The 13,257-nt window shown below is 54.3% G+C and overlaps 1 protein-coding gene across 1 annotated transcript in view; it reads right to left on the reverse strand.

The window, feature by feature from the left end:
• Nucleotides 1-694: 694 nt before the first annotated feature.
• Nucleotides 695-13,257, reverse strand: part of TTC28 (tetratricopeptide repeat domain 28) — a 628,115-nt gene continuing 615,552 nt past the window's right edge. The window contains 7 exon segments of the mRNA XM_025474404.3: nt 695-6,021; nt 6,453-6,560; nt 9,530-9,659; nt 10,340-10,363; nt 12,094-12,170; nt 12,760-12,859; nt 12,861-12,992. Of these exon segments, the coding sequence (XP_025330189.3) occupies nt 4,427-6,021; nt 6,453-6,560; nt 9,530-9,659; nt 10,340-10,363; nt 12,094-12,170; nt 12,760-12,859; nt 12,861-12,992 (2,166 nt within the window). The 3' untranslated portion in view covers nt 695-4,426.

The raw sequence follows: 13,257 nt of genomic DNA on the forward strand, positions 1-13,257 counted from the left end.
CTACTCAAATGAGATGTTAGGGTTTTTTTCAAAGATTTTATTTATTTGGAGAGAGAGCACAAGCAGTGGTGGAGTAGCAGGCAGAGGCAGCAGCAGGCTCCCCACTGAGTGAGGAGCCCGATGTGGGGCTCCATCCCAGGACCCTGGGATCATGACCTGAACAGAAGGCAGACACTTAACCCACTCAGCCCTCCAGGCCTCCCAAGATGTTACTTTTTATACAATCAGTATTTGTTTTTAATTTAGTCACATTCACTTAGTTCTTTGTCCAGGATTCCTTCATGCGTCTCGGACTTTTACAGGTAGGATTGTTTTCCTTCTTTCTGGAATACTTCCTTTGGAGTTTCTTTAGTTACAGAGATCTGGCAGTAATGAACCCGTTTTGTTTGTCAGCATGCTTCCACAACTGTGGAATTTTCTGACCCTCCAACTATGACTACAGATCAGAGGCATCCTAAGTCACCACCCACCCGCAGGTGCCCCGTGCCTCAGAGCTGCAGAAGCCTGCGTGCAAGGTCGGCTCTGCTGCGCACTTTCTTGGGTTCTCCTCCCGGCAAACATGAGGCCATGGTGTATGTCTAGGGAGGAGACCCCAGATGAACATACCACTCATTAAGGACACATGACTGTTCTGTGTACAGCAAAGAAATCTAGAAGTGTGGAACGTGTACAGAAAGTGATGCAGATACAGCACTTAAAACCGAGGGAATTCATGCTTTAATAGACACTGAAATCACAAAGGAAGGCCAAGTGCCTTAACAATCTCAATAAAAATATGAAGTTCTTTTTACATGGTAAATTTCGTAATATAAAAAGTTTAATGCCATCTGGAAACTGTAATTTACAAAAAATGTCCACATAGGCCAAAGATGGCTAACACTGCATACAAGGGGGGTGAGTGCCAAGTGGGGAAGGCGTCTGAGGAGGGAGAGGTAACCGCATGTGTCCTTACATGGAACATCTTTGAAAGATCCGTTACAAACGGGGGCCCAGTTCACAAACCACATGTGTTACAGTCATTTTAGATAAAACAACAAAATATATGATGAAAATTATGCAATTTTCACCCTCTGCCTACTTACTAAAAGCAACCAGAGTGTTGCGTGGTATTTTTTCCAAACTGAACTGAAACCAGCAAAGTGACCGTGGGAGGCGGTGGGACAGGCGCCTTACTGGGGACTTGCTCCAGTGACCACCTGCTGAGATTCACTGGAACAGCATACGCGGATGAGGACAGTGTGTGCAGCACCTTGTCTCCTGCTGAGACCCAGCGAGTATCAGGGTGGACCATGACATTTTTCAAACAGGATGGAGGTGAGAATATTTTCATTTCACTACACACTAATGTTCAAACTGTAAGTTTTGCAGCTTTGTTTTGGTACTTTGATTTAGTTAAAATCAGTGAAGCAGTCGAGCAGTTCACTGGTGAGAATTAGGATAGGATCTACTACCTTGCTTTGTGGTCATACCACGGTTTCTAGGAGAGGGAGATTTTATTGCTTGTGATCAGTGTACTTGCATCTGATGGAGTAGAATAGGGCAGGGCATTCCAGTTTCCTGAGCTGAAAAAGAAATATGTCCAATGCTATCTGCATATAGTGAGGAAAAGGGTTTTGTCTTCTTTTTTTTCTTTTTTTTTTTTTTTTGTAAATTTTACCCACATTCATGGCTCATTCCAAGTGGAGCAAAGAGCCACGGACTATGCAGGAGTTATTTGCTTCTATCCACATGGCTCAGGGGTTCCATGCATGCCAATTTTATCCACAACTTGACACTCACTTTCCCTAGACTGTAGACACAAAACATTCTAATTGTGTTGTCCGTCCCCTACACCAGGAGTCAGCAAACTTTTTCTTAAAAGGTCAGGTATTAGGTAATTTAGGCTTGGTGGGCCAAGAGGCAAAATCAAGAGTATGATGCAGGTACTTACATAACTTTTTAAACCTGTAAAATCCATTCCTATCTCATGGCTATAAAAAACCAGGCCTCTGACCGGATTTAGCCCGTGGGTCATGGTCTGCCAACCCCCAATCTACACAAAGGTATCTGTGACTTACACAGTCTCACATAATTATTAAGTGCATATTTTTTTTTCAGGGGTTGGAGCCGGAAAAATTTACTTTGATTTTACATCTATTTCACTCATCAAGAAAACACCAAGACTGACAGTAAACATAAAGAGGTGGCAACTCTACAGTGATTTGAGATTGGTCCTATTATTTTGTCATGTTTGCTTTCTTTCATTGAACCTTCTTTTCTATCTAGGACAAAAAACAAAAACAAAAACACACCATTTGGTTTTTCAACATGAAACCTAAAACAACAATGTAATCAGGACTAAAACCAAGTTGGGGTCGACTGAGACCTCCTCGCTGGCTCGGTAAGCACAGCACGGGAAGGGGTCTGGGTGGCGGAGGGGGCGTGTACCGGAGGTGGGCAAATGGGTGCACTCGCACGGGGAGCACAGACCCCAGGCCTGTCCTCCGGGGCTCCTTGGCACTTGGGAAAGAGGCTGAGATTGCTGAGAAAGGAACAGCCTAACTACCTACATAGGGATTCAGAAATTGAGGTTTAGTTTTTGTTGCTGAGGACCTGATTTTGCTAAATGCACAGTGCTATAAACTCGCTTTCGTTTGCTACTCTGATACTTCATTACCGGTTTTTTTCCCCCTACTGACTTAAAACACCTCATAAGTGCTTGCTTCTTTATAAAGTATTTGTCTTCCTGTGTTGGGGTCAGGCCTAGAACGGGACATCCTAATTGTCTGCTTTCACCAGTATGGCTGTTGGGGCAAAGGCAAAAACCACGACGTAGCTCAGGAGAGGAACACACTGAATAGGGTCCTCTCCTCTCTCCAGGGTACACTGAGGAGCAGGGCGCACGGCCAGGCATGTTTAGAAGGTCCTTGGGCAGGACCTCAAGTAAAAGCTCTACGTGAGGTCTTACTGTTCGAGCCCCTCCTGCCCGGCCTCTCCCGTCTACTCCATGCGTTGTGGGTATGCGGCTGCTCACCTCTGGGTGACACCCCTGTGTGGAGAGGGCAGCAGGGTCTTCATTTTCAAATGATGTAAAAGCGGTCTATTTAAATTCCCCAACTAAAGTTAGCACTAGTATGATTTTTAGCATTTCATTTCTTCCTAGGTTAATGCTCACCCCTACCTAGGCGATCTTTTGTCTCGGCCTAGCTGGCAACAACTCAGGAAGCCGGCACGCTGGAGGGGACGCCCAGCCTTGTCTAGGACAGCACTTTCAGGAACGGCTGTTTCCCTGCTCATCAATGACTGGGATGTGAATCCCAGCATAAGGCCCCCTGCTTCTCAGGCTGCGCACAGGACAGGGTGCTGTGGGACGGGAGCGGGCTGGTCCCGGCTCAGGTGAGGGTGCCTGGGGCAGCAGACATGGGGTTCCCGGGCTGTGGGAGCCTGGGAACAGATTTAGAGAGGAGAGGTGTTTGAGGCCTGGAGATGGGAAAAGAATAAAATTAAGTAGCTGCTGAAGGGAATAGGAGCTGGAAATTCCATTCTGGTTAAGTCGAGTTAGCTGTGAGATTTTTTTTTTTTTTAATACACTTACAAGGAAACTGAATAATTTCAACCTTTCCCTCCCCCCCCAAACTTGATAATTACTTATTGATGACTATTCAAAATTTGATATTTTAAAAAATTTGAGCTTTTAAAAATAATAGCTATAAATGCAAAGTACTATTGATAATAAAACCAGGTTGTTTATCCACATACAAAAAAGGTCAATAATGTTTTAAAAGCACAAAGTTGCATTTTAAATCACAATTGCATAGTTCTAAAATGCCTGGAGAAGAGTTACATAAAATTTTTAAGAAAATTCAAGTTTGGTTGACAGTGGGGCCCCAAGGACATTTGTAGAGCTAGGTGGAGCAGAGCAGAGTTCAGGATGGAAGCACTGCTGAAATGTGAATTATTGCATTGCTACTGTGATGTCACGATAATCGTAAGCCCAAAAATCGCTACAGTTTAATGGCAAATCATTGGCATTTTAAAAACCATTGTTTTTGGCTGATGTGCACTTTCGTGTAGAATTCAACTTAGATTTCATACATCCCACCCCCAACCAGCACCTGAACGCCTTAAAAAAAGCTCTGTTTGTATTTCTGTGTATAAAAGGTACTGCATATCTACCTCTTAGCAAAATATGTGCTCCCTTTCCTCTCCCCACCCCAGAACCATGACCGTTTTTGTACGAAAGTCCTGTTGGAGAATCACAGCAAAGCTGAGGAGCAGGGAGCCAAGGTGGAGAACGACCCCGCCGAGCCGAGCCGAGCCGAGCCGAGCCGAGCCGAGCCGAGCCGAGCCGAGAGCGCGCCCGGGAGGCGGCTGGCGGTTGCGTGGGGAGAGCGGACGCCCGTCCCTCTGCGGCGGCTGCGGGCGCGGGTCCGCGGGACAGGATGCTTTAGCATTTGGAGGAGGGAAAGAATCTTCCCGGGGACAGAAACTTGTAGCCGTTCCCGGAGGGCAGCCTCAGAGGGCGCGCGGCGGGCGCGGCGGGCGGCAGCGCGCTCAGCGCCGAGGGCCCCGTGCGCCAGTGGCCGTTGGGGGGCGCCCTCGGGGGCGCGGCGGGCGGCCGCAGGGGCAGCTCCTGCAGCTCCAGCCTGTCCGCGCCCTCCTCCTTCTTGTGCCGCGGCGACAGGTTCAGCAGGCTGAGGACGTCCCTCCTGGAGGTCATCGTGCCAGGGGCGCCGCGCAGGGCCTTGGCGGGGGGCGCGCTCTGCCAGAACATCTTCAGGTTGTGCACGGCCTGCACCTTCTCGTCGACCGCCGCCGTCCTCAGCTTGTCCCCGTCGGGGGCGTCGGCGGGGCTGGAGCGCGCAGAACCGGCCGAGGAGTAGGACAGGGCGGGGGACGGCGCGCTCCCGGCGGGAGACTGCTGGCCTGAGCTTGGGGACGCGTTCCTGGGGGACTTGGAAATGTGGGCGCTGTACGGGGAGCTGGGATACTTGAGTTTAAAGAGAGGCTGGTCGGGCAGCGAGGTCTGGGGGTCGGCGCCGGGCGCCGGGCCGCCGCGCAGGCCGGGGCTGCCCTTGGCGGACTCGGGGGCCGCGGGGCTGCTGTGCCCGGAGCTCACCTGGGGGAGCGACGAGCTCCTGGCGGGGGGCTTTGGTCTCGCGGGGGCCGGGGCCGGCGACGCCTGGCTCCTGGGGTGGCAGGGGGCCGGCCTGCTGAAGGCGCTGGTCTCGGACGCCCTGAAGCCGGGGGTGCCGCCGGGCGCCGCGGGCCGGTCCTCGGGGCTGCCGCTCCTGCCGGCCGGGCCGCCGCCCCTCTGGAGGCGCTCCACCGCCAGGAGGTGACTCTGCGTCTCCTCCAGAATCTTCTGGGCCAGCTCCTGCGGGTCTAGCTTGGGGCTGCTTTCTTCTTGGGACTTGACGGTGCTGTCCGTTTCTGTGCTGGACTGGTCTGATTCTCCCGTATCTGAACTGGCCAGTTTTCCGACCTTTTGGAAGGGGGAGTTGGGGCTGGGGATCAGAGTCATCTTCACTGGAGAATTCGGGGTGCTCATGCTCCCCTTGGAGCTCACGGACACCTGGACACCTCCAGCCGCCCCGACTCGGGCGGGCTTGTGCTCCGGTGAGGCGCGCGCCTGCCTGCTTTCCTGGTAGGCCGCCAGGGGCTCGGTGCTGATGATGGAGAAGCCCTCGTACTCCTCCTCCTCCTTGCTCCCCGCAGGGCGGGGCTGGGGGCACAGCGGGCCCCGGGGCAGAGTGGAGCGCGGAGGGTAGGCGTTCTTGGGCCGGTCGTAGTCCTGCCGGCCGCGGGCGCCCCCCGCCTCCGACCCGGCCTCGGGCTTGGAGACGAAGCTCATGGAGGAGGCGATGGAGCTCAGGCTGTACACGGAGATGGCGTCGGAGGCGATGCTGTCGGCGCCGGTCGGGGAGAAGGGCGGGTGCTGGTAGCTCAAGGGCAGGGCGTTGGAGACAGACTGGGCGGAGGCCAGAGACTCCAGGGAGGACGAGCTGTCGAGGCTGAGGCGCTTGGGCAGCTCAGTAGAATCTAAGACAAGACAGAGGTGCCCAGAGGGCAGTTAGAATGTGCTGTGGTTTTGAAATTTTTGTCAAAATCACAGGCGTCCTCAAGCAGAGAAGCCCGCAGGGAGCTGTGCAAGTGCTGCTCACACTCGATTTGAACTTCTCTTACGCTCCGGAAGACCATGGCCCCGAAAACTGCCTGTGGCCTGAGCAGTCGGGCTGCTCGTCCCTAGTTCCGCCGCCCCCTGCGTCACCTTCTCGGCCCTTGGCAGCGCCCGTCTCTACCACAGCTGTTCTAATTGTATGTTCACGAGGGCGGGGAGTTTTTGTCCACTGCTCTCAAGCAGTCCCCAACACATACATATACTTAGCCACTCTCCCCCGTTCCCAAATGCAGCCCGGCTCCCGTGGGTGGCTGCCCTCGCCCCACCGCGGGAGGAGGGAGGGGACGCTTACCGAAGAGCGCAAGCAGAGACTGGAGGGCAAAGTGCATGGTTCGCCGATTGGCTTGTTTCCCTGTCTTCAGGATGACTTCTTCCTGACCAACTTCACAGAGATCGAACCCTAGAGGAGCAAAGAATATGAATCTCACCTTCCCTAGGGAGGAGCCCGTGTCCTGAAGAGGAGAGCCGCAGGGCTCCCTGCACTGTCTCCCAGGCACCGGGCAGGCGCTGCTCTCTGACCTGCGTGCACCCTCGCCCCGAATCCCAATCCGTGTGGCTCCCTCCTGGCCCTTCCCGGAGCACCAGCTGCTCTCCTGCCCTGAATTTTGTTCCCGAGAGAGGATGGTCACATGATGCCTCATGAGAATCAGCTGCTTTCTCCATTCTTTCCCAGAACAGTCCACTAGAAGACTTTAAGGACAAAAACTGGCCACTCCATTCAGAATTGGGTCCAATATTTAAAGCTGGAAGCTTCTCAAGGGCAAAGACAGTGTCCTCATACGTGGTCAGCATCTGCCACCAAGGGCTTTGGAACAAGCGGGCTCTGATGGAGAATCTGCCTCCTTGGCTAAAACCACCCTGCAGGGACCGCACTCTGCTCTGCTAAAGCCCAGGGGACTGTTTCCCGAGGCTAATGGTTCTCATGAGACTCCCGAGCGGGAAGCGGGCTCAAGCCACTGCCACTGCACCAAGACTTACAAAGACACCTTGTAGAGCCTCCGCCACACATCTCCCTGGGAAGCGCATATGCAGAGGAAGCCAAAAGCAGACGCCATGGCTAAGGGCTAAGTCTGCAGACAGGATTTAGGTCCTGAGAAGCCCTCTGCCTGCAAGGGTGCTCTCAGCCTCCTTGGGGGTCACTGAGCTCTGCCTGAAACAGCGGACACACTTGGTGCTACCGGGGCAGGACCCGCCACCCCAGGCCCTTCCCTCTGATGTGTGTTCTGGTGACAGGGTCTGTACGCTGTGCATCTCATGATATAGGCACCAAAGGAGAAATGTGTTTATATTTTTATTCTCATGCAGATTCTGATACTGGTCTGACACTGTAATTCCTCTTGGGAATTTGGTTCACTTGAGGCGCTACCTCAGCCTTCTGGTTGCCATGGGACATTCTCCCCTCTGAACTCAAACATAAACAGTCCCTGAAAGCAACTGAAAGGTCTCAGAGAACTCAGCATTTAAAAACAAATAGCTAATTAATATAAATGTTTCAGTTAGAGACCTCTACTTCTACCAAAACAATTTGACTTGGTTACTCTAACGGAAGTAAATAACTGGCAGCCCTGTGATGGGTTGTGATGGCTCCTGCTAGGTGCTGAGGGCTGGAAAGAGGGGATTTCTTGGAGCCTCAGAACCCTCAAGAGTGAGGGAGTCAATTCTCCAGATGCCAAGCCTGCAGAGATATTTCCTCCCGGGGTCTCAGGCCATGGGATTCAAGAATAAGCGTGTGCACACTGACTCAACCCTTGAGTATCGGTGGATTTGGAAAATAGAGAAGTAGAGGCCATCAATGAAAATAACCCACCATCCCAACACCAGGGAGAGCCAATGACAGCCCTGGAAATATCCAGTTCACAGGCGAGGAGGGCTAACTCTGTCACACCCACACTGAAGGGAAGTGTAGGCCCTGCATGAGGAAGACTGCTTTTCCTTTATTAAAAAAAAAAGGACTTGGCTCCATCTTCCCTGTGTCCTGTGTCACTGCCCCAAGGTCAGCCCCACAGCCTGTCCTGAAAGTGCAAAGAGATCCCTCCTGGGTGTGGACCTGGCCTTTCTCACTCTTGGTCCAATTGCAACTGACTACACTTATTTAAATTTATTATGTTTATACCAAGAAGACTATGCTTTAAGCCCACAGAAACAAGTAAACGGTACAAATCATAAAGGATATGAGAGCATATCTACTTATAGGGATTCAGAGTCCCTATGGGGTCTTGGGGGTCCCCCCATCAAAAGCAAATGGAGCCAGCCCTAAGTTGAAGTGGGCTGGGAAAGGTCAATCCACAAAATGGGTTATAAGAAAGGCCTAATGCTGTGAAATCAGATTTCACAAGCAGAAGAAAAAATTCCTTTTTAAGGATTAGCTGCCCTGCATGTCAGATGGCTGGTCCCTGGAACGGTGAATTTAGGCTGTGTCACCCTTCAAAGAGTCCCCATTCCCTCAGGTTAAGAACCAGAGGCCTTCCCCTGGCCTCACGGCCCACAGGATTAGCCCCACCTCTGCTTCATCTGCCCCTGTGCAACCCCCCAACCACCTGTGCTCACCCACGGCTCTGCCCTCTGCCTGGATCTTTCATCCTGAGGCCACCCTGAGGCTCTCGAGACATGCCCTGGCTCTCGCCTCCCCCCAGCCCACCCCTCCAGCAGTCACTGCGCCCCTGACACTCCTGTGTGTGATGATGCCCCCTCACCTACAGGGCTCCCTACCCTTAGATCAGGTACTTACTAGGTCTGCTCGCCTTCCCCACTAGGCTGAAATCTCTAAGAAGGCAGGACTTGTCCTCTGCTCAGTGCTGTAGCCCCTCTCCTGGCACATTGTCCGACATAACAGGTGTTCAAAGAAAAGCTTGTGAAATGAAAGGCTCCCAGGCGAGTCACACAGGCACTTGAGTGGGACAGGAGAGCAGCTCACAGCCTCTTGTATCAAAAAATACATCTATTAAAGCAGCAGTCGTGCCAGGAGCTGCCTCAGCCATGTTATGTCAGAAAAAGGAAATTAAGTGTCCTGGATAGACAAGGATCCTGGTGTGTGCAGTTCCAATCACACCTGGTGTCAATAGTACTATAGAGACCAGCGCTGAAACTATCATTTTATGACTGTTTTCTTTCGTTGGACTCCCAACAATGCTGAAGTCTAGCAGATTTCTAGTAAGATGACTGGAAATGAGAGATGAAACCAAAATGGAGGGAAACGGCAGGAGGGCCATTTGAAAATTGTGCTAAAGTACTGGAATCGCTGGGTCCACATCGATGGGTAATATCTAAGAAAACACCAAGACCCCCGAGAATCTACCAGTTTCAGCCAACAGAAACTAGGAGAGATTTTTAGAAGCGGAACTGCAGAAGCAGTTGAGGCCGCTGTCCTACCTAGAGCCGCCAGGAATTCGTGGCAGCCCGGGAGCCGCCAGAGCTGCACGCTGATGGAGACCTGGATGGGGGCCGAGGCGAAGTCCTGCTCCTTCTCGCCGGCCTGCAGCTGGACCAGCACCTGGTGGAGCTGAGGGAGGAGAGAGCGTGAGCGCACCGCCATCCCTCCGGCCGCCCGGACCTGTCCCCCCGTTACTCCTGTGTCACCTGCTACCATCATCCCTGTGACTGCTGTGTGTATCGCATTGGGAATTCCTTTTACGGTGCCTCAGGCCTACTGTCCCATCTCCTCTCCGGAGGCTGGGGAAGGGGAGGTGTCCCCGGTTGCGGGTGGGCTGCAGGGCCGGTCGGTTCCCTCTCTCTCTCTATTTAAGTCCCCTTGATGACCTTGAGTGACACGGCAAAGAGCCCAGCGTCACCTCCCAGAGCCTCAGCACTGGAGGCAGCAGCCACACGTCCCCTGTTCAAGGGCCCATGGCTCTTCAGGTTCTCTGAGCCTACTCAGGAGTCCTGTGTGGTGGGTTCACAGTGTCACTCAAAGTCCCTTCTGCCCCTGCTGTTCTGGTGGAACTTGAAAGGTCAAATCAAGAACGCAAGAAGGGTGGAGCAGGAAAGGGGGAGCCAGAGCAGAGGAAGGGTGCACGGCCGCGCTGGCCGCCCGGGCCACCCCAGCCCCGAGCACGCGTGGGCACGTACGTGCATGCAGCTCTGAGCGACAGCACATGCGCCCGAGCAGGCCCAGGGGAAGGCAGGGGGTGGGCGGGTGGAGGGGCTCACCTGACAACAGTTGCTACTTAAAGTAGTACTCACCATTCCAACCATATTTTTAACAGCCTTCGGCCAGCAGATTATAAGAAAAGAAAGAAAAAAGAGAGAGAAAGAAGAGAGTTTAGACTCAAGCACAGGTTGTTATGCAACACGAGCTGATCGCTGCTTTAGGAAGCGCCACAGCAGGCCCGCGGCGGCTCTGACCGGGAGGGGAGAGGAGCGAGAGTCAGCAGGGACGCACAGGAGAACAAACAGCCACGCAGGCCAGACACGGTCGGGGCAGCCAGGCCCTGCCCTTCCCGGCCAGGAGAGGAGCAGGGCAGCCGGACGCAAGTGGGGAGGGGGCGCAGCGGGCACGGACGGCCGCTCCAGACACCGAGGGCCGTGGTTCCTGAGCGACTCCACAAACAGCCACCACCTGCCGGCCACGGGGGCAGCCCGGGACCCTGGCCGGCGGCCCAGCGGGATCACAGGCGGGAAATCCCTGTGATGCCACCAAATGCAAGACATTAAGCAGCTGGCTTCTGGGACTCAGCCTTGCCCTGCAAATGTAATTCTGACTTTCTCTTTAGTGGAGCACAGGCTTCCAGCCCTCCTGGGCTCAGGACGTTTTGATTCTAGAAGTGCCTTCCTGGTTTTCCTCAACAAGAAGACAAACAGCTTATTGCAAAATGAACAGCAACTCAAGAAGGGTCCATGTCCTTGAACTGGGCTCCCAATCTGAGCTGGAAACCCCCTCGGGGGGTGGGAGCCCGAGGCACCAATCAGATTTTCAGAGGCTGATCCCAGACAGAGCAGCTTTATTTCCACACAGAAATAGTTCCGTTTAAAATGAAATCTGTGGGCAACCCCAGTGGCTCAGCGGTTTAGCGCCGCCTTCAGCCCAGGGTGTGATTCTGGGGACCCGGGATCGAGTCCCACATGGGGCTCCCTGCATGGAGTCTGCTTTTCCCTCTGCCTGTGTCTCTGCCTCTCTCTCTCCTCCCCCGCTCATGAATAAATAAAATCTTTAAAAAATAAATAAAATGAAATCTGATAAATAATAATGATATATGTTGTTTTTTCAAGTTATTACACTACCAGCCGACCAGAGAAAACTATTCTGTGCTCTTTAGGGGTTGCTATGCCATTGAGAAGCCCTCCCCCACACTGTGGTCACCCCGGGGTTCACAGTCCAGACCCTCACTGGCCGGTAGGAAGAGTAGGAGCTCTGAGGCCGAGTTGGGAAGGGCCTGTGCGATGCTGAGAGTTAGCATCGTCCTGATGCCCGGATTAGATCTCCGTTCCCCTAACCTGCTAAGCGGTATCTTGCATTAGAGTGACTTTGTGTTCACTGCTGTGCCTCAGTGGCAGGGCTCATACTCTGATCTAGGATAAGTATCAAGACACCTGCTGGCTCAGGAAGTGTGGCTGTAACACTTGGCAATCAGCAGAAAGAGTTGGAGGTGGGGTGGTGACAAGGTACAGGAGGCCACTGAATGGAGAGGTCAGGAAATGCCCTGAGACTGTAGGTCACAGGGGCCCCTGAAGCATCCTCTGAAGGCCCTGCTGCTCTTGGAACCCACTTCCCAGAGACAGACGAGAGGCTTTTGCCCCCGGGTGTGCATGTGCCTGGCAGGGGGCGGGGCAGGGGGCTGTTTCACCCCCCAGCCCTTATCTTTCCCTTCTAGTCACAGAGGCTGAAAAATGTAACAAGACCAAGTCACTTGCAGGTTCCCATGTAGGGCCAATTCACCCTGTCCTTCCAGCTCAGCCCAGCCCTCAGGCCTGGGCTCAGCCACCCTGGCTCAACTCACCCGGCTGATGAGCTGCTCGCCAGTCTCCGAGGCAGTGATGAGCTTGCAGAGGGCTTGGAGGGCAGGGTTGGGCAGACCTAAATGGAAAAGGAGGACTGGTGTTACCCACAGCCCGGCTGCCTTCCCGGGCACCGAGCCTGAGACACTCCACATCGGTGGCATTACAGAAGCTCGGGACAGCCAGGTGTGTGGGTCTGTGTCTAACTGGAGAAAAGAGAGAAGGGCCTTGGAGAAAGGCCAGTCGTCCCGGTGTGTGGTCACAGTCCCAGGACCCGGCTCTGCCCCAGGCAGAAGCACCTCTGAATGAAGCACAAAAGGCAGCCGTGGCACCTGCAGCCTGCGTCACCCCGGTCTTTGGCCATGGCTCTGGCAGATCCGAGGCTGCCAATTAAACACGAAGGCAGCCACTGTTTGCCCAGCGTTCCTTCCTGTCGGCCCGGGAAGAGGCGGCGCCGGGCCAGCGCCCTGCTGGGGCAGAGTGCACCCTGTGTTCCAGGTCTCCAGATCCACAGAGGCCTGCCTCTGCGACTCCTTGCCACCTCAGGATGCCCGCTCCTTCCCACCGTGAGGTCCAACACCCCTCGTGAGGCAGGGCCCACAGCCACCAACTACTGTGCCCACGCTGGGAGCCAGCCCCTCGGTGGCCCAGCCCAGCCTGAGGCTCACCCAGCAGGGACTGGATGGTGCTGCTGCACTGCTGGAGCCGGTCACCCGGGTCGGAGGTTGGGAAGAAGACGGCCGCCGGCAGGCCACTGGCAGGGGGGTCCTAGCCGGAAGCCCACGGCAGTGAGGAGGGCCTGCCAGCCAGGGATGCCGCCCACTTTGTTCTCCACACTCTGCTGGGACGTGTACATGGCATTGCGCTGCCCATTCTGGATGCGCTGCAGGGACTTCTCCACCTGGAAGGGAAGCGGGAATGAAGCGCCACTCCGGTCACGGGCAGGGCCCTGGCTTCTCTCCCAGTGGCTTGGGGGGGCACCCGAAGCCTCAGGTTTGAGGCCAGTGCAGGGCTGCCTGCTGCCACCTGGACACCCCGGCCTGAGGACCAAGGCACGGTGGCAACAGCCTAGCCCGAGAGGGAAGGTCCAAAGGGAAAGGGGTTACTTTCCAGCGTCAGCAAGGCTGGGAGACAGAGAATTCTGTCCCTGCCCTAGGCCACACCTC

This window comes from Canis lupus, chromosome 26 (genome assembly GCF_003254725.2).
Source record: "Canis lupus dingo isolate Sandy chromosome 26, ASM325472v2, whole genome shotgun sequence".
Lineage (NCBI taxonomy): Eukaryota > Metazoa > Chordata > Mammalia > Carnivora > Canidae > Canis > Canis lupus.